This window comes from Juglans regia, unplaced genomic scaffold (assembly GCF_001411555.2).
Source record: "Juglans regia cultivar Chandler unplaced genomic scaffold, Walnut 2.0 Scaffold_7, whole genome shotgun sequence".
Taxonomy (NCBI): Eukaryota; Viridiplantae; Streptophyta; class Magnoliopsida; order Fagales; family Juglandaceae; genus Juglans; species Juglans regia.
The window spans coordinates 36,519-63,194 of record NW_023361867.1 but is presented as its reverse complement, the minus strand read 5'-3'; the positions used below and the strand labels follow the sequence as shown (position 1 = coordinate 63,194).

Below are 26,676 nucleotides of genomic sequence, written 5' to 3'. Positions count from 1 at the left end.
GATGAGTTTAATGTTTGTATTCATAGGTGCGGGTTAATGCATTTACGGTTAGATGGTCGGCAACTATCATGGTGTAATGGACAACAAGGTATGGCGAGAAGCTAGGCAAAAATTGATAGAGTGTTGGTGAATAATGAGTTTAATGCTAGATTCGGTGAAGCATCGGCAAGGTTGTTAAGTAGAAGAACATCGGACCATTCGCCTATTCTACTTCTGTTGGGGGCGAGGACTAAGAGGTATGGCCCTTCCCCTTTTAGGTTCCAAAATATGTGGATTGATCATGAGAAGTTCTTGGAGACAGTTCATATGTCATGGGAGGAACCAGTTGATTGTAACTTGGGTTTATTGAAATTAGCTGGGAAACTTAAACGCCTAAAAGTGAAATTGCGTAGTTGGAATAAGAAGGTATTCAATCATGTGGGTGGACTTATAAAGCAGTTGGAAGAGCATCTTGAACTGCTAGATTCTAAGATGCAGGCCTCCTATACTGAAGAGGTTGAGGTGGAGTTGCTACCTACTAAGGCTGAGTTGGAGATGCCTTCTTCAACAAGCTAAGAAGGCATGGCTGGTTGACGGTGATCAAAATTCAAAACTTTTTCATAATATTATTGGGCAAAGGAGGAGGAATTCTAGTGTAAATTCTATGAGATTGCAGGATGGGACTTTACTAGAGTTGAGGGAGAGGGTGCATGAGGAAGCTGTGAGATATTTTTCAGATTTCCTTTCCCAAGAGGACTCTGTTGAATTGCCAGATTTGAGGGAGTTAATTGATCTAGCTATCTTGGAATATGTTGTGGCCAAATTGCAAGACGTGCCAGCAGAGAAAGAGGTGTATGAGGCTTTGGCTTCTATTGTGGCGGACAGCAGCCCAAGGCCAGATGGTTTTGGTTCTGCTTTTTATTTGGCTTGCTAGGATTTTATTAAAAGGATGTGATAGAGGCTATGGAGGAGTTCTATTTGGGAGAGGTTCTCCTGAAATTCTATACTTCATCGTTCATTGTCCTTATTCCCAAGATTAAAAATCCCCAAAGTTTTGTCAAGTTTCGGATTAGTGTTTGTAATGTCATATATAAGGTGTTCTCCAAGATTCTGGTTGCGAAGATCTCTTTGGTTCTTGGGGATGTTATCTCACAAGAACAAGGTGCATTTGTGAAGAGACGAAGTATTTTTGAGAATGTGACTCTTACGCAGGAAATGATAAAGTCAATACATTGAAAGGTGAGGGGTGAAAATGTTATGTTGAAGCTAGATATGAGTCAGGCGTATGACCGAGTTGATTGGAGGTTTCTGGAGCATGTCCTTACTGCGATGGGTTTTCAGGTATTTTTCCGTAGGTTGGTTTTTATGTGTGTGCCAACGCCATGGTTTTCAATAATGATGAACTGTACGTATAAAGGTTTTTTTTAAGTCCAAGAGGGCTCTTAGGCAAGGGGATCCGCTATCGCCATACCTATTTATTATCCTAGAAGAGGTTTTCTCCCGGTTGCTTAAGAAGCGAATGGCGGATAGTCATCATTTCTATCATCTGGTTGGTGCTCCTAGAATTTTCCATTTATTATATGCCGATGATGTTATGATTTTTGCGAATGCTAGTAAGAGGTATATTCGTTGTTTAATGGGTGTTTTGCATGATTATGAGAAGTGGTCGGACAGCAGGTGAGCCATGAAAAGTTGGCTATTTTTTTCTCTAAGCAATTAAGGTTGTCCAGGAAGAGAGACACTTTGGTTGAGACTGGGTTCGTGGAAGGCAAATTTCCATTCACTTATCTGGGTGTTCCAATTGTAGATGCGAAGCTTAAGGCTTCCCATTTTGGCCCCCTCCTTGAAAAAATAGGAAAGAAAGTGTCTGGTTGGAAAAGTAGGCTTCTTTCGCAAGGGGGTCGGTTAATTTTGTTATGGCATGTTCTTTCTAGCATGCCTATGCACTTGTTGTCGGCGCTTCATGTTCCTAAGATTGTTTTTAAGAAACTGTCGGGTTTATTTGCTAATTTTTTCTTGTGAACAGGGTGGTAAAAGCAAGTGGAAGTGGAGGGCATGGCAGAAGATGTGTGTGCCGGTGGAGGAGGGAGGTATTGGTGTGAGGGATCTTGATGAGGTTCAAAAATATTTATTTCTTATGGATGGAATTTGCTAACAAAAAACTCTTTGTGGGTGGAATTTTTTCGGGCAAAATATGTTAAGAATGGGCATATGGTGCTTAGTGCTGAGAGTAGTTCAGCCTCTCTGTTTTGGAAAAAGATATCGGAAGTAATGCCAACTTTGTGGGAGAGTACAAAATGGAGGGTGGGGGAAGGAAATGTATCCTTGTGGTATGATAATTTCCTGGGACATGGACCTTTGTTCCGAGATGCGAGAGAGGTAGTGGAGTCGAATCTTCTAGTGCAAGACTTAGTTGTAGAGAATTGATGGGATGTGTAGCGGCTTCAGGAGTTACTAGGAAGTCAAAAGGCTATAGAGTTTGTGGAGGCGATGGGTCCATTGAAAAATAAAAAGATATTTTTCTATGGTTGCATGAGAAAAGTGGTTGTTTCTCCACCAAGTCAGCGTGGGAGCTAATTAGAGTTAAGATGCCAAAGTTTGAGTGGGCGAGATGGGTGTGGCATAAGTTCCTACCAAAAAAGATATCTTTGTGCATGTGGAAGGCTTTTTTTGGCTGTCTAAGTGTAGACTCACAGGTCCAGTGCCTTGGGATTGCTTTAGCTTCTGGTTGTAATTGTTGTTTGAGAAGGCATGTAGAGACTTTAGAGCATGTCCTTGCCAAAGGGGATTTTGTCGTGGAAGTCTGGAAGATGGCATCGGCTAAGTTTGGGGTTCCTTTTGTTCCTCAGCTGGGTTGTCAGCAAAGAGTACATGTTTGATTTAATCGTGCAACACGACAGTCTCAACTGGGTATGTTGCTGGGATTACTTCCTAGCGTGTTAGTGTGGCGCCTCTGGAATAGAAGGTGTATGACGAGAATGGAAGATAGGGCTGAGTTTGTACAGGAAGTGTGGTGCTCTATAAAATACGGGGTACATATATTGGCATCTCGGATAGTCAAGGTGCAGCGCCTGTCAAGCATGGATGAATACATTATGAGGAGATTAAATGTGCCGATAGTTGAGCAGTCTAAAGTTCAGGTGAAAGTCTTACGATGGGTTAAACCAATATTTGGAAGTTTAAAATTAAATCTTGATGGCAGTAGTGTTGGGAATCCAGGTCTTGCAGGCGGGGGTGGGTTGCTTCGGGATTATGGAGGTAATTTGGTTTTTGGTTTTTCAAAATTATTTTATTCTTGTTCTAATAACAAAGCGGAGCTTCAGACTGTTATTGAAGGAATAAAAATTTGTCGGCAATGGGGGTTAAGGTGTATAGACATAGAGTGTGATTCTTTATTTGTGGTTTCGTGGATACGTTCTCGAATTTGTACAATGTGGTATCTTTGGGATTATTGGGATGAGCTTTTGATGCTTTTGGCAGATTTTGATTTTTCTATTTCTCATGTATTTAGAGAAGGGAATCAAGTAGCGGATGCATTGGCGAAATGTGGCGCATTGGGTGAGAACAACATATTTATTGATTGCTTACACTTTCCTCGGGTGATTAGAGGGTTGTACAGATTGGATAAAATAGACACGGCGTATGTTAGATGTAGAGGATGAGTGCTTAGTTTTTATGTTTGGGGAAGGGTTTGTTAGAGGAATAGTTATGGAGTTGGTTTGTTTTGTAACCAAGGTTTCCTTCTGCCATAAGTGATGTCTTTTAATAAAGTGCTGGAGGTGCCGCCCTCCTTTTGGAACACCAAAAAAACACTAACAACTATGCAAATTCACAGTGGCATGCACTCGGGGACATACTTCCTCACATACTAGGTAGCATGGATTCAAATTAATTAAGCCATCGAATTCACAGAGCAGCCCATATAATTCTTTCATATGTATCAATCAAACCTAACCATGTCTCTCTTCAACCACATTATTATTCAATCTTTAGTGGTGGAATATTTTTCTTTGTTCCATATTGGTGATCATTATTATAATTTCTAATACTATTTGTATCAATACTGATTTGGTCTTTAATTTTGTGATAAAAAAAAAACCAAAATAACATTCCAAGAATCTAATACTAAACATATCTAACAAACTTTTATCCAAAAAAAAAAAAAGGAATTTTCATTCTCATCTGCTCACTTTCACAAAATATAAAAGTGCACCCATGAATTTTAATTATAGAATTATAAAATGCTCTCTATTTTGCACTACACAATATAATTCATCTCCCTTGCTAAGCGTTGAATCACATCCGCAATTTCAAGTGACATGGATTCTTTGAGCAAATTAAGTCTTGTTGTTTTAAGGCTCAACAAAATTAATGCTGCATTCAACAAAAGGCCCAACAAAACTGATGTTGCATTCAACATATATATTCATATGTGCAGGAGTACACAATTAATGTTGCGTTCAACAAAAAACTCAAATTTGATCTCAATCAGTGTATAAAAAAATGAATGAAAAAAAAAATCAGCAACTAGTCCAACTAATGATTTGGAAATTAACTAGTACATCATTAAGCTCCTTTGGAGTTGAAAAATTCACTTCAACTACACTCTTCTCAAACAGTCCAAGATAAATATTCAAAGATGATTAGCTTTGATTCAAAGTAGGTCCAGTCCTATTTTGATAACTTTTTATCATGACGATCTAGATTCATTACATCTTAACTTAGTTACTAAAAACACTATTTTTTTCCCATGGCATGGATCCCTCACATCTAAACTTGTCCAGAATTTGCCGATGTCACCATGCCTCTAAATAGTTATGAAAATAGCAGGCTCAAGCCACTTCTAGATCTTTTTGCTATCTTGGATTTATGGTTCTGTTTAAAGGAGCTAGTAAAAGGTATAAATTTTAGTTCTTCAAGAATTTGAGGCCATGCTTATGAACCTTATACCATGTTGTATATCAAGGTTGTGAAACTCTTTCTGGTATATTCCCTTTGTGTTTTCCCCTTCCAACCAATCACAGCTAATAAATCTCGCTCATTTCATATGTTATCAACAACCCAAAAACCCCAGAAAACACAAATCAAACAAACATCAAATTGCAGAACCATAAACACATAAACAATAAACACACAATGTGAGTAATGCTAGAAATGGAGAGATGAAACAAAAAGAGAAAAATAAAAACCATTTTCTTTAATTTCTTACCCTTGTAAGACGACATACAGTGGCTCTCGACAGCTACAATACCAGTGAAGGACTAAAACCGTGGGGAAATGGTGAGCCCAGAGGAGAATATTTGTTACACGGTGCCGGAGTGATGGAGCCACATGGGGCGGGCAGAGGGTGAGACTGTAGCGGAAAATATCCAAATGTTCCCCGACGACACGAAACTCCCTACTCACGAAATTTGTTTTCTGCAAAAAAAATCCAAAGGGCCAAAACATAGTCACATCTTTGTCTCTCACTATTTTGCTTTACCAAAAAAAAAAAGGAATAGCAAACCTCTCTTGAATCCACGTTTAAATCCGCACGTCCCAATCCAACGGGAGCTGGCTAAATCCCATCCAAATTCAATTTACCTACCCATTTTTCTCCCACTGATTTACTTTTGTTGGTAGTTGCCAAATCCTGAGTTTTTCAAAGAAAACTCTCTAGGAGTTATGAAGAAGTGAAGAAGAATGCCGGGGGAGGGGGGGGGGGAATGAACCTTCTGGACCAAAATACTCGTCAAAATACTCGTTTTCTTTATTTTAAAATACACGTTTTCTTTATTTTTTTAAAAAAATAGAAAAAGAAAGAAACGTAAGCTGTAGTGCGAAGGCTACGTGAATAGTGGGTAGTTGTGTAGCAAAACTCATATATTAATTACCAGTTACATTAGATTTACAGAAAGCCCAACAACTCGCCCCTCCCTTAAAAAAAAAAAAGGTCCAGATGCACTAAAGCCAACACTACCAAACAATAGCCTATGATGAAAACCAACATTTACAAATCTAAAATGCCCACTTCTAAATAACGCGCCATCGTTATAATTACTGGCAAGCAAAACTAATAGCTTATGTGACAGGACCCGTGAATCCAACATGAACACGATATGAAATTAGCGGGTTTGAGTTTGATGTTAACGAGTTCAGATCAAAACGGATTGACCCGTTAAGACGCAATTTATAAACGGGTTAATAATAGGTCAACCTGCTTAACACGAAATCAACCCATTTTGACCCGTTTAGAATTTATTTCACAATTAAAATTTTATTATTGCTAAGTTGTAATATTAGTATTTCTCAGTATGCTTATATTTTTATTCTTATTATTGTTGGGATTGCAATTTTAGACCTATGCTCATATTTGTTATTGTATGGTTTGTAATATTAGTTTTATTATATATTAAAATTTGAAAAATATTGATATATATTTTTTAAGATATTGTGGTTATTAATAAATTTAAATTTTAACTTTTATGTAAAATTATGTTAATTAGCTTAAATGAGTTATGCGTTTTAATTCAACTCATTTACATGAAACAAACGGATTTAAATGAGTCGTGTCGTGTTAACATATTTCCAATTAATTATTAACCGAATCAAAACGGATGACAAGACATGACCCGACCCAATATCTAAATTAGTTGGGTTAGGGTTTGGAAGTTTGACACGTTTAGCATAACGGGTTGACTTATATCGTCAAATGTTAATAACTTGACACGACACGATACAAAAACGACCCGAAAACACGATTTGACACTCCTAAATTCCACACATCTAACGCAAAGAATCCCAGGCTGTTGCATCCCAAATATGCAAGTTAATGAAAATGGTTTTTTTTTTCTTTCAAATAATTCTTAAAGATATTTGACCATTGAGAAAAAATAAAAAAAAATAAAAACTTATTAATAGTTATTTACAAAAAAATCATATATATATATATATATATATGAGTGAATATATTTAATAGATACATTTAGGAAATGTTTGGATAGTGAGATGAGATGAGATGAGAGTTGAAAATTAAACAAAATATTATAAGAACTAAGAATATAATTTTTTCATATTACATATTTTTTAAATTAAAAAATTTAAATTATTTAATTTAAAATTTTTAAAAATCATAAAAATTAAATGAGATAAAACAAAACGAAGATACAAATTAGATAATTTTTAAACCAAGTCAAAAGTACTTTTGTTTTCCTTGACTCAAATCACTAGTATTGGATTATGCATCTGCATATGTATCTACATATTTACATAATATGATCTTAAATTAGACTACATTAGATTTTGCATCTTTAAATATTTACATATCTATAAACAATAATTCTCTAAATTTGAAGATGCACTATTCACTCATCCAATCTTATTTTACTAATTATTTATCTCAAGTAACAGAAACTCTATCTCTCAAAATTATACTTTCTCCTTGGTTTCTCTCTCTCTCTACCAACAAAAGGAATCCGAAAGAACCCCAAATCCTGACACCAACGAAAAAATTTATGGGCCTTTCTCTTTGCTAGTTGCTCATCAACGAGTCTGAGATCAACGACGCCAAAGATTTTCCGATTTCTTTTCAAGGCCTTTTTCTTTGATAGTTCCCGATTTTGATTTCCAGGGGTTTTTGATTTCACCTTTTCTCCTCGTGTTCGAAAAATGTTGTAAACTGATGTCATGTCAATACATAGCTTAATTTTATTCATTTATTACCTTTGACGGTGTTGAATTGATATATTTTCATAATAATCAACTGATTTCTTTGGTCGTTGGCTTCTCTTTCATTTTTGATTGGTCATTGGTTGTCCGGTTGATCATGCTCATTTGAAAGAATATTCAGTGGCTACTAATTGTAAAATATATAAAAATAATAATTTTAAGAAAAAAATAAATAATAATATGATAACAATATTTAATTAAAAAATATATAATTTAATGTGAGAATTTTTTTTGATATACCAAATTAATTTCTAGAACGAGAATAACTTACGGCCGATGTCTCCTACAAGGGTTTATTATCGGAGACTAATGGGAACATGCCACGTAAGGGGTTGATGAAGACACCGGCCTCTGTACGCTGCAGGGGATCCTTTGTGCATACCCCACCCCTCCTCTCTCTCTGCTCTCTCTCTCTCTCTCCTGAGCTTTCCATTTGCAGAAATCCCTCTCTCTCTCTCTCCCCTTCTGTCTCTCTCCTTTCCTCTCCTTCAGAAAATCCTTACCCAAAATCTAAAAGTAAAATGGCCTACTCCCACTATACAAGATCAAAATTGAAATCCTTAACCCAAACGTTTACGTCCATGATTGACTGCTTATGGCTGGAGAATGACACAGAATAACTTGAGCTCGGATTTCGACTTATTTTTCTTTTCCTCTTCCTTTTCCATTGTTGAATGAATATGCAAAAGCTCTGGCATCTTTTACCAAGAATTGTCCTTTTGGCTTGTCGCCTCTAGAAATTTGGTTTTTTGTATTTTTTTGGCCTTGACCTTGAGCTGTTATTGCTACAATGAGCAGGGGTAGATAGCACAGCTTTTATTGCTTCACTTGCAAATTATCCATTAAGCATCGATTTTGCTAGGAAAAAAGATTATAACGTAGTCTTTTCTTTGTCTTCTTCTTTTTTGAGTTTCTTTTTCTTTTTTTACGGGTTTTGAATGCATCTATACTCAAAAGATGCATATATTTGTGATGGGACCCAAAATTTAATTAAATACAAAAGTCAAAGGCTCGGATGTTGCTATCTTTAGGCATCAAATGGGCTGAGAAGTTGGAAAAAATCTCAATTTGTATGTAGCCTTTGCAGTATCCGCTTGGATCCTCTGAGTTATCACTCCCCCCTTGATGTGAACTATACAGATATTGAGATCTTGACGGAGAGAGAGGGAAGGAGAGAGGTGATTTCGGGTTGGGGATTTTGTGAAGGAGAGGGAAGGAAGGGGGGAGAGAGAGAGAGATTTTTCTACATATGGAAGGTTTGGAAGAGAGAGAGATAGGGGAGAGAGAGAGAGTGGGTGGGGGCATGCATAAAGGATTCCTGCAGTGTTGAGAGGCCGATGTCTTCATCAACTCCTTACGTGGCATGTACCCATTGGTCTCCGATAATAAGTCCATGTAGGAGACATCGACCCTTGTAGGCTACTTTGGGCAGTAGCCCGATCAACTTTAACGCGTTTCATTTTTTGATATTTTTTTTCTTTTTTATTTCATATTTTTTTAATATAGTTAAATATTTTAATGAACTTAAAATTATTTCTTTAATTGTTAGGTAAAAAAAAAAATTGACAGTTAAATTGTGCGATACAATTGGAATGGTAAAATAGTTTTTTCCTATGATTTTGCAGATGAAATCATTCATGCTAGTCTCTTCTAAAATCAACCAGAATTTAATAGCAAAAATTGACAGTTAAATTGTGCGATACAATTGGAATGGTAAAATAGTTTTTTCCTATGATTTTGCAGATGAAATCATTCATGCTAGTCTCTTCTAAAATCAACCAGAATTTAATAGCAATCTGTCTGATTTCAATGGTAACCAACCAGTCACTTCAGTATTAAATAGTAATCGCTTTCAAAACATAATGCATCTGATATTTTTTTTCCACGGCAGGTTTCTGACCACAAATAAAACGAAAAAATAATAATTTAAAGAGTAATTTAAAACTACACAAAAACTCCCAGCAGTATACGTCATGATTTGATGGCGCAAATTGAAGACCCGCAATCACGTCTACATCATGGACATCTAACGGTTACATACAGTAATATACAACTATAATGCTGTTGCGGTTAATTTATAAAAAATTAATTTTTTTATATAAATTTTATATTTATTTATTTTTTTTTAAATAATTATATAATATTTATAAACTCACGATTGTAAATAATATTTCTCAACGACGGTGTCCAAATATATACTTCATCAAGTTGGGTCTAACATAGAGACAGAGAGTGCAATAGAATTTTTAACTAAGGTGTAATCTGTCCGGTCTGTGGTTAACTAGCTTTTTCAACATTCTCTCTTTGATAAAAAAATTAATATAAAAAATAAATTAAATTAATAAAATGAAAATTAAGAAATCTTTTTAATATTTTATATATAGTTAATAAATATTAAATAATTTTAATATATAATATGATCTATAGTGATCCCTTGAATAAAAATTATATAATCAATTTATATTATATATAACATGATATATTATATATAAAAAAATTTTAAAATATAAATATATACATATTTAGTTCGGACGATTTTTCTGGTTCGGACTAATAGTTTTACAGCCCTATTGTTAACGACTGTGTATCATACCAATTATGAAGTTCGATTTTCTTGCAATGCAAGGAAAATGAGGATTCGAGATTGATGAAACGTCTTCGATGCTTAAATTAATTCGTTATCCTTTTAGACAGTTTTTCTGCATGTAAGAGACTAGGAGAGTGAATTAAACATGAAATTGAGCTTTTATACTCCTACGGAGGTGGCTCTCTCATCTGCTGTCTCAGGAACGCTTGTTCACTTATCTTTAAGAGTTTTGCTACACAACTTCCACCACACTCCACACTCTACACTTTTTTAAATTTTTTAAATTTTTAATATTTTTTTAAAATTTTTTTTTGACTTGATTCTTTTTAAATTATTTCAAATTTTTTATTCATTATTCATATAATAAATATTTAATAAAAGAAAAAAATAATAAAAATTAAAAATAATGTAAAATGTAGAAGTTATATTAATAGTAAGAGGTCGAATAGATTTTTTATATCTTTAATGCAGCATGATTCTCTCAGGTCGTATCCTGCATGTCAGGTAGGTGAGTACAGTCATCATCTGTGCACCCTGTCAAGGACAAGGGTTCTCGTTGAGTTTATCTGTGACTCCCACCTCATCTTGACTAGTGGGCCGATTACACTTTTATTGTTAGGCCCAACTTTTTTTTTTTTTTTTTCTTCGTTTTGGAGGGAGCAAGCAACACCCCAACAGTGTTGATCTTGATGGTAAAATCTTTTTTTGGAGATCAACCGACATATATATAAATATGTAAGATTTTGTAGACTCCCTCTATGTGAATACGCGTGTATTATTAAAAATATATTTAAAGGCTTGAAGTAAATAACCAACAATGTACTCGTTCACAATCAATCAAATAATAAAAAAAAAAAATCAACGTTATTTTACTAATACATCATAACAGCAGAATTAAAGGATAAAAATGAATAAATTTTTTTACTGAGTCTAAAATTGAATGTTTAAATTTTTCTATAATATAGGCATGAATAGTCATGTGAGATTTGTTACATTCATTTCTAATGGTTAACTTGATGGTAGAATAAGCTGATTAAAAATGCAGTTTAATTGTTATCTTTCTAAAAGAACACAAGTAATTAGCCTGAAATGTGTTAATGATCAACATAAAAGCATAAGATTAAGAAGGCCGCGGGCATGTGATATGAGAGTTTCTTCGATGTTTTTTTATTGTTTATTTACTTTTAGCTCGTAACATTATAATTGATAGAGCTGTCAGGATCAAGGCCTGAGAAAATAATGCAAAAAATATTATACGAATATTATTATATATTATAAAAAGAATTATCCACAGATAAGCACGGAATAAAAGACAACCACTCACAATTTTATTACTGTGTATAGATCATATCACAACTTCATTAAGCGAAGGACAACTAGTTGTTGAGAAATTAAATGAGATAAGTACCATGCAAGTTGGTATTTATAAAATGACAGGCAGCTAGTTCATGGTGCCATATATATTAAAAAATATTTAAAATTATTAAAAATATTTATATAAGAAAAAATAAAAAAAATAGATAAAAAAATGCTACAGTCTCCAGCGGAAGCCCGGCATGTAGCATTTTCCGCCATAAATTGCGGTGGGTATGGTACACAATTTAAAGGCCGGCGATGACGTGTACATGATTAGAGCAAGGTCGCGAAGTGGACATCTAACGAAACGTCGGTGGAGTCCCTTCGTGCAAAAATCAATGTTCGTGTATATAAGAGTAATTCACAAGTTGCTATACAACCGGACTACGGAGGACATGACCTTCATAAAATTATTAAAAATCCAACCACTTTGAGCCAGTTAGCGTACTTATCCCTCGTACGTGTTTCATTATATTATGATGAATGATGAAGGTTTAGAGCCATGAAAAACTTAAAGTATATGTTTTGTAGTGGGCCAAATGACACTATTAAATTTTCAACAAACATATGTTGCACATTTTTTATATAATAAAAAAAAAGTTTCGTATATCGTTATTATTCCAAAAAGAAATATGTTTAGATAAAGCAAGAATAAAAGAGGATCACTCACAACTCTATCACTGAGGATTGATCATATCACAACTAATAATTTATTACGCTGGCCCAAAACGATGGATAAGTTCCAGGGATGTTGGCCTTTATAAAATGACACTAGGCACGCAGCTTCTTGACAACTGGTCGTACCTAATTCTTGAAGATGTGTGGTTGTGCATCATCTTATCCCTCAATCATGGTTAGTATTAAGATGCTGTTTAGAAGTTAAAATATATAAAAATAAGATATTAATTACAAATAAAGTTAAAAGTTAAATAAAATATTATTAAAATATATTTTTTAATATTATATTTATTTTGAGATTTAAAAAAGTTTAATTGTTTATTTTATTTTGTATTGAAATTTAAAAAAATTATAATGATTAGATGTGATGTGATGAGATGAGATGAGTTGAGAAGTTTTCTAAAAACAAACGAAGCACTAAATATTATTCAACTCAAAACTTCTTTACATTTGATATCCTCAATTTTTTTTTAATTTAATATCTCTTTATACAAGAGATCTATAATTTTTTTTAACTTAACATTTTTTTATACAAATGATTCATAATTTTTTTAATTTTTTATAAATATATTTAAATTTATCTTAATATTTAAATTTATTTTAAATAAATTATATAAAACTCATTCTACTATATAAACTTATTATTATTTAAAAAATAATTTAATTCATTTCAATTCAACGCTACCTGATTAGAGCAGAGCAGCTTTTTTTTTTTCTAATCAAGCATATGATATATAAAAGAAAAATTACAGAGTTTGAGGAGGGTCCTTTCCACTATCAATATACAAAAACTAACTAGGAATATTATCTATAGGTATGCTGCCAAAAACAAGATTGGTAGCTGCCCACTGCGCAACAGAGTGCGCACATCGATTTTGGGATCGATGAATCTTGACAAATTTCCAGTTTTGATGAAAATTTGATAAGTGCTGGATGTCCTTAATAATAGTTGATATGTTCCAAAATGTAGAGATGTCTAGACTTTCGATGAAAGAGATTATTGATTGATAATCCCCTTCAATGATTGTGAATCCTTGAGTTGATGTCATATTAGCTGCTAGCAGCGCTGCTTTTGCTTCCGCAATTAAAGGGATTATAGTTTGTACATTTTCTATTAATATTCCCAGAATATCTCCACTGTGGTTTCTTTGAATTGCTGAGACCACTGAAAATTGATCCCGTACTTCTGCATCAAAAGAGTAGCTTTGATAGTTTAGAGGAGGAGGATGCCAATTTTCTTCTTTGCTTTGTTGATCAACTTTTTCCTTCCATGCATCTTTATAGTTTTCATAGGTGCCCTTGATCTGAATGCTTGCTTCTTCAATTGATAGAGAAGTGTGATTATGAACGATATCATTTCTTTTTCTCCAAATGAAATCTAACATTATGATTGCAAATAACTGGAAATGATATCGTTCCTCTTTTTTAAGTCTCAATTCTCTGTCCGGATAGATAATCATTTTGATCCAGTCTGATATAGAATCTATAGGCAAATTTGCAAAATTTAGAGGTCAGCTGCTTTGTTGCCATAGAATTCTATTGAATGGACATTCAACAAAAAGATGCACTAGTGCTTCTTTCTCATAGCTACAGAATACACATTCTTCAGTTTCTTGGTTTGTTATGACTTCACCAATTCTTGTTCTGATAGGAAGAATATTCGATAGAAGTTTCCAAATCAGTAACTTATGACTATCATGGATTTTAAGACTCCACATAGGCTTGAAAAGTGTCATTGAAGAATGTTGCTGAAGTGGAACTTGATCTTGTATTGTAGCTTGATATGCTGTTTTGACTGAATATTGCCCATTGTGATTTAACACACAAACCACTTTGTCCTGCTCATATGCTCGTATTAGTAGTGGTATTTTTTGAATTTCTAAGATGCTTTGATGATCAAAGAGAGCTTGCATTTTTGGAACATCCCAAATCCTAGAGTTATTTATAATAAGATCTGAAACTGTAAGATTTGGAAGTTCTAATTCCATACCTTGTAATGACTTTGGTTTGAAATTGATCAGTGTGGGAATCCATGGATCCAACCAAATATTTACTGATTCTCCATTATAGATTTGGAAACATCGGCCTTTTATAAGTAGTTCTTTAGATTTGAGTATTCCCTTCCACATAGATGAATTTGTTGCTTTCTGCGAAGCTTCCCAAAATGTTGTGTTCTTCAGATATTTTGCAGTTAGCATTGACTTCCACAAACTATTTATCAGTTCGCTTAGTTCCCATCCTGTTTTTGCTAGCATAGCTTGATTCATCTTTTCCATTAATCTGATTCCAAGACCACCTGCTTTCTTCGGTTGACAAATAGATTTCCAGGACTTCAGTATCAAATTATGCATTTTGTCTTTCGAGAAACCCCACCAAAAATTTTTGAAAGCTGCATCAAGAGATTTACAGACTGACTTGGGTAGCAGGAATGTATTCATATGATAAGTTGGTATCGTACTTACTACAGACTTGATTAACATGATTTTGCCTGCCTGAGCTAGTAATTTTGACTTCCATCCTTCTAATTTTTTCCCCATTTTGCCCAGTATTTCACTGTAGTTTTCTTTTTTTCCCGGCTAAAGGAAGTGGGTAATCCTAAATATTTCATTCTGGCTGATGATGCTTTGAAAAGCAGACACAGAGAGATAGATGCTTTTGTTGCCTGATTGGTATTTCTAGTGACAAACATTGAAGACTTGCTCAAATTTACTTTCTGTCCTGACCAGCTTTGATATTTTGTAAGACATTCTGAGATGTTTCGAGCATTTTTTTCCGTAGCCTTGGCAAAAATGATTGTGTCATCTGCAAATAATAAGTGTGATACCATAGGACTATTTCTACTGATTCGAACACCTTCCAGGTTATGTTGCGCTTCAGCCTTTAATAAGATCCTAGAAAGAGCTTCTGTAACCAGTATAAAGAGAAATGGCGAGATTAGATCTCCTTGTCTAATGTCTCTCTGAGTTTTGAAGAAACCTCTTGGTGATCCGTTGATGAGAATAGAGAATGACACTGTTGTTATACATTCCTTTATCAGATTTATCCATTTGTGGTTGAAGCCCAGATTTTGCATAACTGTAAAAAGAAAATCCCACTCCACCTAATCAAAAGCCTTTTCCATATCAAGCTTAATAGCCATCAAACCGGATTTGCCTTTTTTTTTTTTTTGAGGTGATGGAATAGTTCATGAGCAATAATGATATTTTCCTTAATGTTTCTACATGGGACAAAGGCAGTTTGAAGTTGAGAGATGATTTTTGGGAGAAGAATTTTAAGACGATTGGCCATGATTTTGGTTATGATCTTGTAGCTGACATTTGTAAGACTTATTGGGCGATATTGGCTTGGATTATTTGGACATTTTGTCTTTGGGATGAGAGCAATGTTGGTATGATTGATCTGTTTTAAGAGCTTCCCACTGATAAAGAAATTCTGAACTGCCAATATGACATCTTGTTTCACAATACTCCAATAGTGCTTGTAGAATAAAGTTGTCATTCCATCTGGTCCTGGAGCTTTGTTGCTGGGAATTTGTTTTAGAGCCTCTAATATTTCCTCTTCAACTGGTATTGCATTTAGAGATTCATTCTCTATATCCGAAACTTGCTTTTCAAAGAGATTATCCAGTTGTTCCAGAACATTTGGATTTGAAGAGGAATATATAGATTTAAAATGATTATAAAAGAAGTCTCTATAACAGTAGAGTCCATTGACCAATTACCTGGCGCCAGCTTGATTGAGTCGATAGTATTCCTTCTTCGCCGAATAGTGGTTATTAGATGATAAAATTTGGTATTTAGATCCGTCGATGTAAGCCATGTGAGTCTAGACTTTTGCTTCCATAAGATTTCTTCATATTCTCTTTGCTTGTGAATTCTATGTTGCAAAAATCTTTCTTTTTCTTGATTAGAAGGAGTCATATCGGCTTCCTGTACTTCAAGAAGTTCACTTTCGAGTTGATGTATATTGTGGTTGATCCTCCTGAAGTGATCTTTATTCCAGACTTTGAGAGCTTCCTTGGTTGACTTGATTTTCTTGCATAGAATATAAGATGGATTGCTGAAGTGATGTTTACTCCATGCTTCACTGATTTTTTGATGGCTTAAAGGTTCTCGAGTCCAGAATTCTTCAAACTTGAAAGAAGGAGCTTGACGAGTATTAGCTGTGGTGTATAACAAGATTGGATGGTGATCTGATGCTGATGATGCAAGATGTTGCAAAGTAGCATCTAAAAACAGTAATCTCCATTCTTGATTTGCAATGGCTCTGTCTAATCTCTCTCGTATGAGCGCTTGACCTTGTCTATTATTTGTCCATATAAATTTTGGTCCCATATAGCCAATGTCTATAAGGCCATTCCTATCCATAAGAGCTTTTAGACCCTTATTAGGATTATAATAGATAGGTCTTCCTCCAGATTTTTTATTTTGATCAATGAGATCATTAAAGTCTCCCAAGCAAATCCAAGGCCCTGGAAAAGCTTGATATAATGAATCCAAATGGCTCCAAAAGCCAGCTTTATTGTTCCATTGAGCCGGCGCATACACGTAGGTAATTATCCAAGGTTGATGTGTAGGATCAGAGTAAACTAAAACAGAAATTGCATTAATATTTATATTTACAGGTTCTATTTCTACACCCGGTCTCCACAAAAGAAGCAGTCTACCTTTTTTACATTCCGCTGGATAGTGAACAAAAAGATGGAAACCTAAGCTATTTACAATAGAAATAGTGCGTTCATCCGACACCAAGATTTCCGACAAAAAGATTACATCCGGGTTATATTTCCTAATATTAGCCCTTAAGTTCCTGATTGCTTTGGGTCGGGCTAATCCCCTGCAATTCCATGCCATTGTCCTCACTTGGTCTGTGGAGGCATTTTTAAGCTTGCCTCACTAGCTGTCTTAGATTTTCCTTTCGGATGGGTTGGTGGTCTACTATAAGGACTAACTTTTGCTTTTCCTTTAGATTTTTTTTCTTTGCCTAGAGAACCTGACTGTAATTCCAGAAGAGCAAGTGCCATTGAAGTTTCATCCGAGTGTGGCTTTGGATCTGTATGTTCCACTTTGATAAGATACTGTGACTTTCTTTTTGGAGCTTCAGAAAATTCAACTTGATGCTGTCTTTTGGAAGAAATATTGACTTGAGAATGACGTTGAGCATTTGTAATACATACAACTAAGTTCTCGCTGAGGACATTTTCCTTATAATTGGGATCATCAGATAAGCTTACTGTCTGTTCAATCAGCATGGGATTCTTTTCACAGTGAATACTTAAATCTTCTAACAATTGGGAATTCACTTGATTTGGAAATAATTCCATAGCCTTTTCAGACTCAAGGCAAGATGGAATGTGAGCAGAGAAACTATATGGAGCAGTTGGAGTGGAAGAGTTGTGCACTGGATTAACGTCTGATGAAGAGTTGAAGAGAAGCTCGGGCTTACTTGCGTAGAAGAAGTGTTGAGGCCGATTAAAGGGTATATCCTGTGGGCCCATGAATAAAGGCCTTGACTCTATCGGTGGATCTGATTTATTTGCGGGCCCCTTTCCCAGTCCGAGCCCAATACCAAGACCCATATATTCCTTCGGGTTATTATAGTGCTGTAATGTCGTGTATATCTGCTGCCAATGTGCTCTCCATGTCGGTTGAGAATGAGTTGATCCTATGGCTGTGATGGATGGAGCTGAAGCTGCCGAATCTGATTGTAGTACCCGAGAGCTATTTTCCTCTGCCACCTGCTCCTTCAAGCTTGAAGACAAAAGAGATATTTTGCTTTGATTTGAGGTGAGGTTACTAGATTCGGCAGATGTCTGAACAGTGAAGAAGTTAATGGTTCTTGGTGAGGAAATTAATGAGCGTTGATCACTGTAGCTGTAAGGATGAACTGCATCTTTTTCCATGGATTTTCCGCCCGATTGAAGAGATTTCGAAGGAGAGAACAATGGTTGCAAACTCAAACTATTGGATGGAATTTCGTGGACTTGATCTCTGGTAAGTCCATCTTGTTCTTTGAAAATAATCCCTTGTTGTTTGCTTGCATTGAGTATTTATTTTCCTTTGTTAAGCTTGACCGATGTTGAGAGTTTTTGTAATTCCTCTGTTTCTTCAAATTGCCCATCACCCTTTTGATGAAATGCTTGAGTGTTGTCAAGAGTGGTTTGAAATTCTGCTCTTATCCATGGACCATACAGAAGTCTTGTTGGGGGCGAACTTAAGAATCTACAGAAGATTTGTGAGTGACCGAGCCTCCCACACGCATAACAAAAGTCTGACAGTTTCTCATATTTTATAGCAATCCATATTTCACTATTATCAATCCTCGGCATCATGAATCCTTGCTGAAGTGGCTTGGTGATATCTAGCTCAACTTTAATTCTAATAAACTTTCTGAAGGCTAGACCATAAAGAGGATCTTCCTCCACTTTGATTAAATTACCGAGAGCTTTTCCTATTTCCATGGCATTGTTGAGAGTGATATGATCAAGTGGTAAACCATGAATTTGCACATTGAACATGTCATGGTTTAGACTGATTTCATTGAGTGTAGCTCCCGGAGACCATGGTTTTAGAATTAGCAAATGCCCTTTAATATTCCATGGGGCTTGATTAAGCACTCTTAGTTTATCATGGGAAGTTCTAAAGGTGAATATAAACTTGTTTATATCCATCTCTTCGATTAGGAAATGTTGGATGAAATTCCAAGAGGCTTTAATGCCAGAAGAGATTGCATATTTATTCAATGGTCTATCGGCTACTAACATTCCTATCAGGATTTTATCTGATGCAGCTTGTGCTGTTTCTGGAGCAGGTTGTAGCTTGAGATCATGCCATGACAAAGCTTTGGTCTGTAGGATCAGTGAGTCGATATCCATTTGATTAAGAAGATGTAGCAGCAAAAAGTATTATGATAGTTGTTATAGAAGATGTAGAAGATGTATTCTGATGGTTGTTGTAAAAAGTCCTCTTATGTGTAATCTGTTTGCATGAAAATGAGCAACAGTAAGTGCAGAAATGTGATACCACCTCCTAGACCGAGAAGCTCTGACTTCTCTCTAGCCGGTTTCTAGAGCAGAACAGCTTGTTACGTCTGGGGAGTCCAATAAACAATTCAACAACTTGAAACAAAAGTCAATATTGTAGATAGGAAAGTCCAAAAAAAAAAAAAAAAAATTGTAGATAGGAATTTTTAAGAAGAATATTAGTATGTGGTTTGAATTTACTCCTATTTTAACTGTTTATATATTTATATTTTTTATTTTTTAATTTAATAATTTAAAAAGTCATTTTTAATATATTGACTTTTTTATTTTTTTATTTAAAAAATATGAAAATATAAAAATATAAATTTGTGTTACGACACATCCAGTTGTCGCATGACTCAGGATGTATTTAGATGTTAAAATGAGTTGAGTTGAATTGAGTTGAGATGATAAAATATTATTAGAATATTATTTTTTAATATTATTATTATTTTGAGATTTAAAAAAGTTAAATTATTTATTATATTTTATATTAAAATTTAAATAAATTATAATAATAAATTAAAATAAATTAAGATGAATTTGAGATTTAAACTTACCCTCAATTTTAATAGGGCACTGCTATGGGTCCCGAATTCGGGATCCATTTTGTGTCCCGAATAAGCTTTTTTTTTTTATTTTTTTGTTTTTTTTTTATGTATTTTTTAATCATCATAAATATTTTTTAAAAAAATAAAAAAATCACAACATCATTAAAAAATATTTTTTTAATCATTCAGTAAAAAAACAAAAAAAAAAAAACTTTCGGGACACACTTTGGGTCCCGAATTCGGGACCCAAAGCATTTCCCATTTTAATAGAGCACTGCTATTCCTACAGAAGTTTTCCACCGAAAACTTCTACCGAAAGGCAAAAGTTTTTTTTTTTTTTTTTTTGCTTTTTTTTTCAATCATTTTTTTAAACACTTTAAATATTTTTAAAAAATATAAAAAAATCATAAATTCATTTAAAAACATTCCTTAATCACTAAGTAAAAATAAAAAAATAAAAAAAAAATAAAATTGCCTTTCGGTAGAAGTTTTCGGTGGAAAACTTCTGTAGAAATAGCATTTTCCTTTTAATATCACTCTGTCAGAATTAAATACCAACCTACCAAATATAATAGCAATCTGTCAGAATTAAATAGCAAACAACCAGTCACTTTATAGTGTTAAATAGTAATCGCTTTCAAAACCAAATGCATCTGACATTTTTTTCCACGGCAGGTTTCTGACCACAAATAAAACGAAGAAAAAAAAGGTTAAATATTACAAAAAAACTACCAGCTGTATACGTCATGATTTGATGACGCAATTTAAAGGCCCGCAATGACGTCTACATCATGGACATCTAACGGTGGAGTCCAAACATATAATTCATCAACTAGAGTGCAATAGAATTATTAATAAATAAATATAGATAGAAGTTATTATTAAAAATATCTATTTTATATACATAATATAATATTATTTAAATCACATATCTTTTTAAATGAATATTGAGAATAATTAACTAAAAATAATTATATAATAAATATAAAATGTACATTATTATAATAATTTCTCTCTAATAATACTCAAAATGCCCACTCTTCTAAATAATGAGCCGCCATGGTTTATAATTCCTGGCAAGCAAAACTAATAGCCAAGCACATTGACATCCACACATCAAACGCAAAGTATCCCAGGCTCTGTTGCCATCCCAAATATCCAAGTTACTGCAAATGTGTTTTTTCTTTTCTTTCAAATATTTTGTAAATATATTTGACCACTGAGAAAAAGTAAAAAAAAATATAAATTTAATGATAGTTATTTACAAAAATAAAATAAAATAAAAAAATATATGAGTGAATACATTTAATAGATACATTTTAGGAAAAATTTAGATAGTAAGATAAGAGTTGAAAATTAAATAAAATATTATAAGAATTAAGAATTTAAATTTTTAATATATTATATTTTTTTAATTTAAAAAATTAAATTATTTTAATTTAAAATTTTTAAAAATAATAAAAATTAAATGATATAAGATAAGACGAAGATATAGATAATTTTTAAAACAAGGCAAAAGTACTTTCGTTTCCCTTTACTCATAGCACTAGTATTGGATTATACATCTGTATATATTTCTACATATTTACATAATATGATTCTAAATTAAACCGTATTAGATTATGTATTTCTAAATATTTATATAGTTATAAACAATAATTCTTTAAAGTTGGAGATGTATTATTCACTTCACAAATCTTATAAGCACTATTCCCGAATTATCTCTCTCTCCATCAATAGAAACTATCTCTCGAAATTACTTTCTCCTTGCTCTCTCTCGACACCAATGAAAGGAATCCAAAAGAACCCGACATCCTGACACCAACAAAAGAATTTCTGGGCCTTTCTCTTGCTCATCAACGAGTCTGAGATTAACGACATCAAATATTTCTCAATCTCGATTCGGGGTCTTTCTCTTTGATAGTTTCTGATTTCGATTTTTGGGGGTTTTCGATTTCGCCCTTTCTCCCCGTGTTTGGAAATGTTGTAAATTGATGTACATCATGTGAATACATAGCATAATTTTATTCATTTATTACCTTCGATGGTGTTGGATCGATTATTGTCATATATAATAATCAATCATTAGTTTCTCTTTCATTTTTGATTGTGCCTTCTAAAACAAATGGATATAGTTGTTCGGTGGATCATGCTCATTTGAAAGAACATGTAGTGGTTGTTAATTGTAAAATATATGAAAATAATAACTTTTAAAAAATAAATAATAATATTTACTTATTATCAAGTCCGGATTTCTTGCAATACAAGGAAAATGAGGGCTTGGGATTGATGAAATGATGTCTTCAATGCCTAAATCAGTTTGTTATCTTTTTAGACAATTTTTCTGTATATAAGAGAGTATGAGAGTGAATTAACATGGAATTCTGCTTTTATACTCCTACGGAGGTGGCTCTCTCATCTGTTGTTTCAGGAACGTATGTTCACTTGTCTTTAATGCTGCATGACTCCCTCGGGTCGTGTTCTGCATGGGCTCTTACTGAGATTTCAGTCCAAATTTCGTATCTGATCCTTTAATACGGTGTGGCTTTACTATTGCTTGCGTTGTGAAGGGTCTTGTCAGGATGAAAACCGTCCCATCTCTCCATGTCAAACCCTTTCCCGCATTGCTCCTGTGCCTCCCTCCTTATCCTGACTAATGGGCCGGTTATGCTTTGTTTGTTCGGCCTCCCGTGGGTGAGTTAGGCCCAACCCATTTTTTTGTTGTGGGGGGATGGGGGTTAGCAAACACCCTTTGCAAGAGTAATACTCAAGTTGCTCTTAACAAACTGGTGGATCAAGGGGTAAGAGCGTTGATCTTGAGGGTATGGAGGGATAGTGTCAAATCTTTTTTTGGAGATCAATGGACATAAATATATAAATATGTAAGTTTTTGTAGTCTCCCTCTATGTGAATACGCTTGTATTATTAAAAATATATTAAAAGACTTCAAGTAAATAACCAACAGTGTACTCGTTCACAATCGATCAAATAATAAAAGAAATCAACATTATTTTACAAAGACATCATAACAGCATAATTAAAGGATAAAAATAAAAAAATAAATTTCTTTTTTGAATCTAAAATTGAATGTTTAATACATCTATAATATAGACATAAATAGTCACGTGAAATTTGTTGAATTCACTTTTAATTTTTAACTTCATGGTAGAATAAGCTGATTAGAGATGCAGTTTAATTGTTATCTTTCTAAAAGAACACAGGTAATTAGCCTGAAATGTGTTAATGATCAACATAAAAGCATAAGATTAAGAAGGGCATGCGATATGAGAGTTTCATCGACGTTTTTTTATTGTTTATTTTCAGTTTTGGCTCGTAACATTACAATTGATAGAACTGTGCGATCAAGGCCTGAGAAAATGTAATGGAAAAAAGATTATACGAATATTATTATTATAAAAAGAATTATCCTCAGATAAGCACGGAATAAAGACGACCCCTCACGACTTTATTACTGTGTATAGAACATATCACAACTTTATTAAGCGCTGGACAATTAGTTGTTGGGAAATTAATGAGATAATTGCGGTGGGTATGGTACACAATTTAAAGGGCCGGCGATGACGTGTACATGATTAGAGAAGAGTCGCGAAGTGGAGATCTAACGTAACGTCGGTGGAGTCCCAGACAGAAACAATTCATCTGCAACTTGGTGCAAAAATCAATGCCCGTGTACTTCAGAGTAATTCACAAGTTGCCATACAATTATTAAAAATCATCAGCCAACTGGACAAAAAAAACATTATTCAAAATTTTGAAATTTTTTACCAAAGTATTTAATATTTAAATAAAAAATATATTAAAATAATTTTAAATTTATTCTATTTTTATTCTATTTTCTTACTATTCAAAAAATTCTAAAATAATCCGAAATATCCATCATAATTAAATTGCGACCACTATGAAAATATATCGTAGCACATCATTTCAGCAGCGTTATCCTTATCCCTCATGTGTTTCATATTTATATGATGAATGATGAAGGTTTAAAGCCATGAAAAATTAAAGTATATGTTTTGTAGTGGGCCAAATGACTATTAAATTTTCAACAAACAATGTATGTTTGCACATTTTTTATATAATAAAAAAAAGTTTCGTATATCATTATTATTCCAAAAAGAAATATCGATCTTGAGATAAAGCAAGAATAAAAGAGGACCACTCACAACTCTATCACTGAGGATTGATCATATCACAACTAATTTATTACGCTGGCCCAAAACGATAGGGAAGTTGGTCTTTATAAAATGACACTAGGCATGCAGCTTGACGTTCATGGTACCTTAAATTGCGTTGCATGGGTATGTGACCAATACTGGCAAGGCTACCACTACTGCAGTCTGGAATATTTTAGAGGCAGCAGTTTAGGAAGACAACGTCCTGTCCATCCCTCTGGCTAGCCGGTAAGTAATTCGTTTTTCACCACTATTTATATAATAAAAAATACTTAATTATAAAGTGATTACATAAAAATAAATTCATAAATTATAAAATAAATCTAATATATTTCATGAAACCACATTAATTTATAAATTTATTTTATTTAATTTTTTTATATACGTAGCAGTTATTTTATATAATTAGTTTCCATCATTATAATTTTCTAAAAATGCATGGCCGCGGTATACGTAATTATTGGCATATTAATTGTTGCGAATCAAAGCACATACATTTCAGGAAGAACGCAGGTAGAATGGGAACTCCGGTTTTTTTTTTTTTTGGGGTTCTCTCTCTCTTCATCTTATTTCCTTCATGAAGTCTGATATCTACCCACCATCATCATACACACGCTCAGGCCACCACCGGAATTTACACCCGCCCATTCACCTAATGGCTGCGCAATAAAAATCGCAATAAAAATATTATAAATTTAAGAATTGTTTGGATATAATTTTTTTTAATAATATTTTTATTTGGAAGTTTTATTGATTTTTGTATTTGAATGATAATTAGGTAATCATTAGATCAAAAAATTAAATATTTATAATTGAAAAATATTTTATATTTGAGTAATGTTTGAAAAAAAAAATTAGAAGTTTTTTTAAGAATTTCACGTCTCTTCTCTTTCTAAACATCAGAATTTACGGGGATATTTGAAAATATATCTCATCCCATCACATATTATTTTTTTTCCAAACATTATTCAAACATAAACATTTTCAAATTAATCTTACATTTTTTTCAAACTAATTATTATAACTTTTTCAAATTTTTAAACAAAAAACAATTCAACTTTTTCAAATTACAAAATAAAAATTATATTATAACAATATTTGAACTTTATAATATTTTTTATTCAACTTTTTATCTTTTCTTTTTCAAAATCTAATAAATATTTAACTCAAATTATCTTATTACTATTCATAAAATATTTTATTACTATTTATAAATCATCTCATTTCATTCAAAGCATCCCCAGCCTTAAACTCATGGTTCCTTCCATGTACGATACTTGGACTCCCTTACTCTATTATTTGAGGAGTAGATCTTACCCCATGCTTTTCATCACAGAAATGTTTTAATAAAAAGAGATTGTATAAAAGTAAATTTATAAATTGATGTGGCTTGATTTGATACGTTAGATAATAAAATTATTTTTATTATAAAGTAAATCTAACATATCAAATAAAATCATGTCAGTAGAAGGAGTTATGTGAGACCCATCAAATAAAAGGCCGGCGATGACGTGTACATGATTAGAGCAGAGTCGCGTAGTGGACATCTTTGCGTTTTGACGTTAAAGGAAATTGAATTGAGTTGAGTTGAGAATATAAAATATTATTAAAATATTATTTTTTAATATTATTATTATTTTAGAATTTAAAAAAGTTAAATTATTTATTATATTTTGTATTGAAATTTGAAAAAATTGTAATGATGAGTTGAGAGGAGTCCCAAACAGAAATAATTCATTTTTTTTTTTGAGCAACAGAAACAATTCATCTACAACTTCGGGCTCGTTTGTTTTTACAGATGAAATGAAATGAGTTGAGATTAAAGTTAAAAAGTTGAATAAAATATTATTAGAATATATTTTTAATATTATTTTTGTTTTGAGATTTGAAAAAGTTGAATTGTTTATTTTATTTTGTATTGGAAGTTGAGAAAGTTATAATGATTAGATTAGATGAGATAAAATATTTTCTGAAAACAAACAGGCCTTAGAGCATTCTTATTGGATTTACCAAATTTATTTTCAAAATTTAGCCAATATCACATTTTTTTGCATTTACCTATTCTATTTAAATTCAATCTCCACATTGGATTAACCATTCATTCTCTATATAATAATAAAATATTATTAAATTAATAATTTTTTTATTTAATTTATCTGTATCACATTTTATAATTCTACTAATTTAATATTAATAATAATTATATTCTAATTAAATTAATATTAAAAAAATCATATTTTTAAATAACATTTAATGCTAATAAAAAAATTAAGATTATATTTAATTGGAGTGAAAAATTATTATTTTAATATTTGATGAATCAATTGTAGTTCTCTATATTTTGCTAATCATTATAATAAAAATTTAAATTATTTTAAAAATGACCAATCTAATATAAAGCCTTTTTGATATAAATTATTCAAATTTTAATTAATCTCTTCATTTGATCAAACCAACGAGGATATTCTTAGTGCAAAAAATCAATGTTCTTGTATACAAAATGACAGATAATGATTTTATAATAATTTTATAAAGGTCATGTCCTCCGTACTCCAGTTGTATACTAGTGGGCCAAATTAATGACTATTAAATTTTCAACAAACA

The 26,676-nt window shown here is 32.9% G+C and overlaps 2 protein-coding genes across 2 annotated transcripts; one reads left to right on the top strand and one right to left on the bottom strand.

Moving 5' to 3' along the window:
* Nucleotides 1-942: 942 nt before the first annotated feature.
* LOC109021945 lies at nt 943-2,858 on the top strand. Its single transcript, XM_019004693.1, has 7 exons — nt 943-1,141; nt 1,250-1,320; nt 1,409-1,656; nt 1,710-1,902; nt 2,006-2,095; nt 2,182-2,309; nt 2,729-2,858. The coding sequence occupies exons 1-7, from the start codon at nt 943-945 to the stop codon at nt 2,856-2,858; spliced, it is 1,059 nt and encodes a 352-aa protein (XP_018860238.1).
* A 2,326-nt stretch (nt 2,859-5,184) lies between these two features.
* LOC109021946 lies at nt 5,185-17,160 on the bottom strand. Its single transcript, XM_019004694.1, has 3 exons — nt 16,029-17,160; nt 15,623-15,909; nt 5,185-5,397 (listed from the first exon to the last, which is right to left on the bottom strand). The coding sequence occupies exons 1-3, from the start codon at nt 17,158-17,160 to the stop codon at nt 5,185-5,187; spliced, it is 1,632 nt and encodes a 543-aa protein (XP_018860239.1).
* Between the last annotated feature and the right edge of the window lie 9,516 nt (nt 17,161-26,676).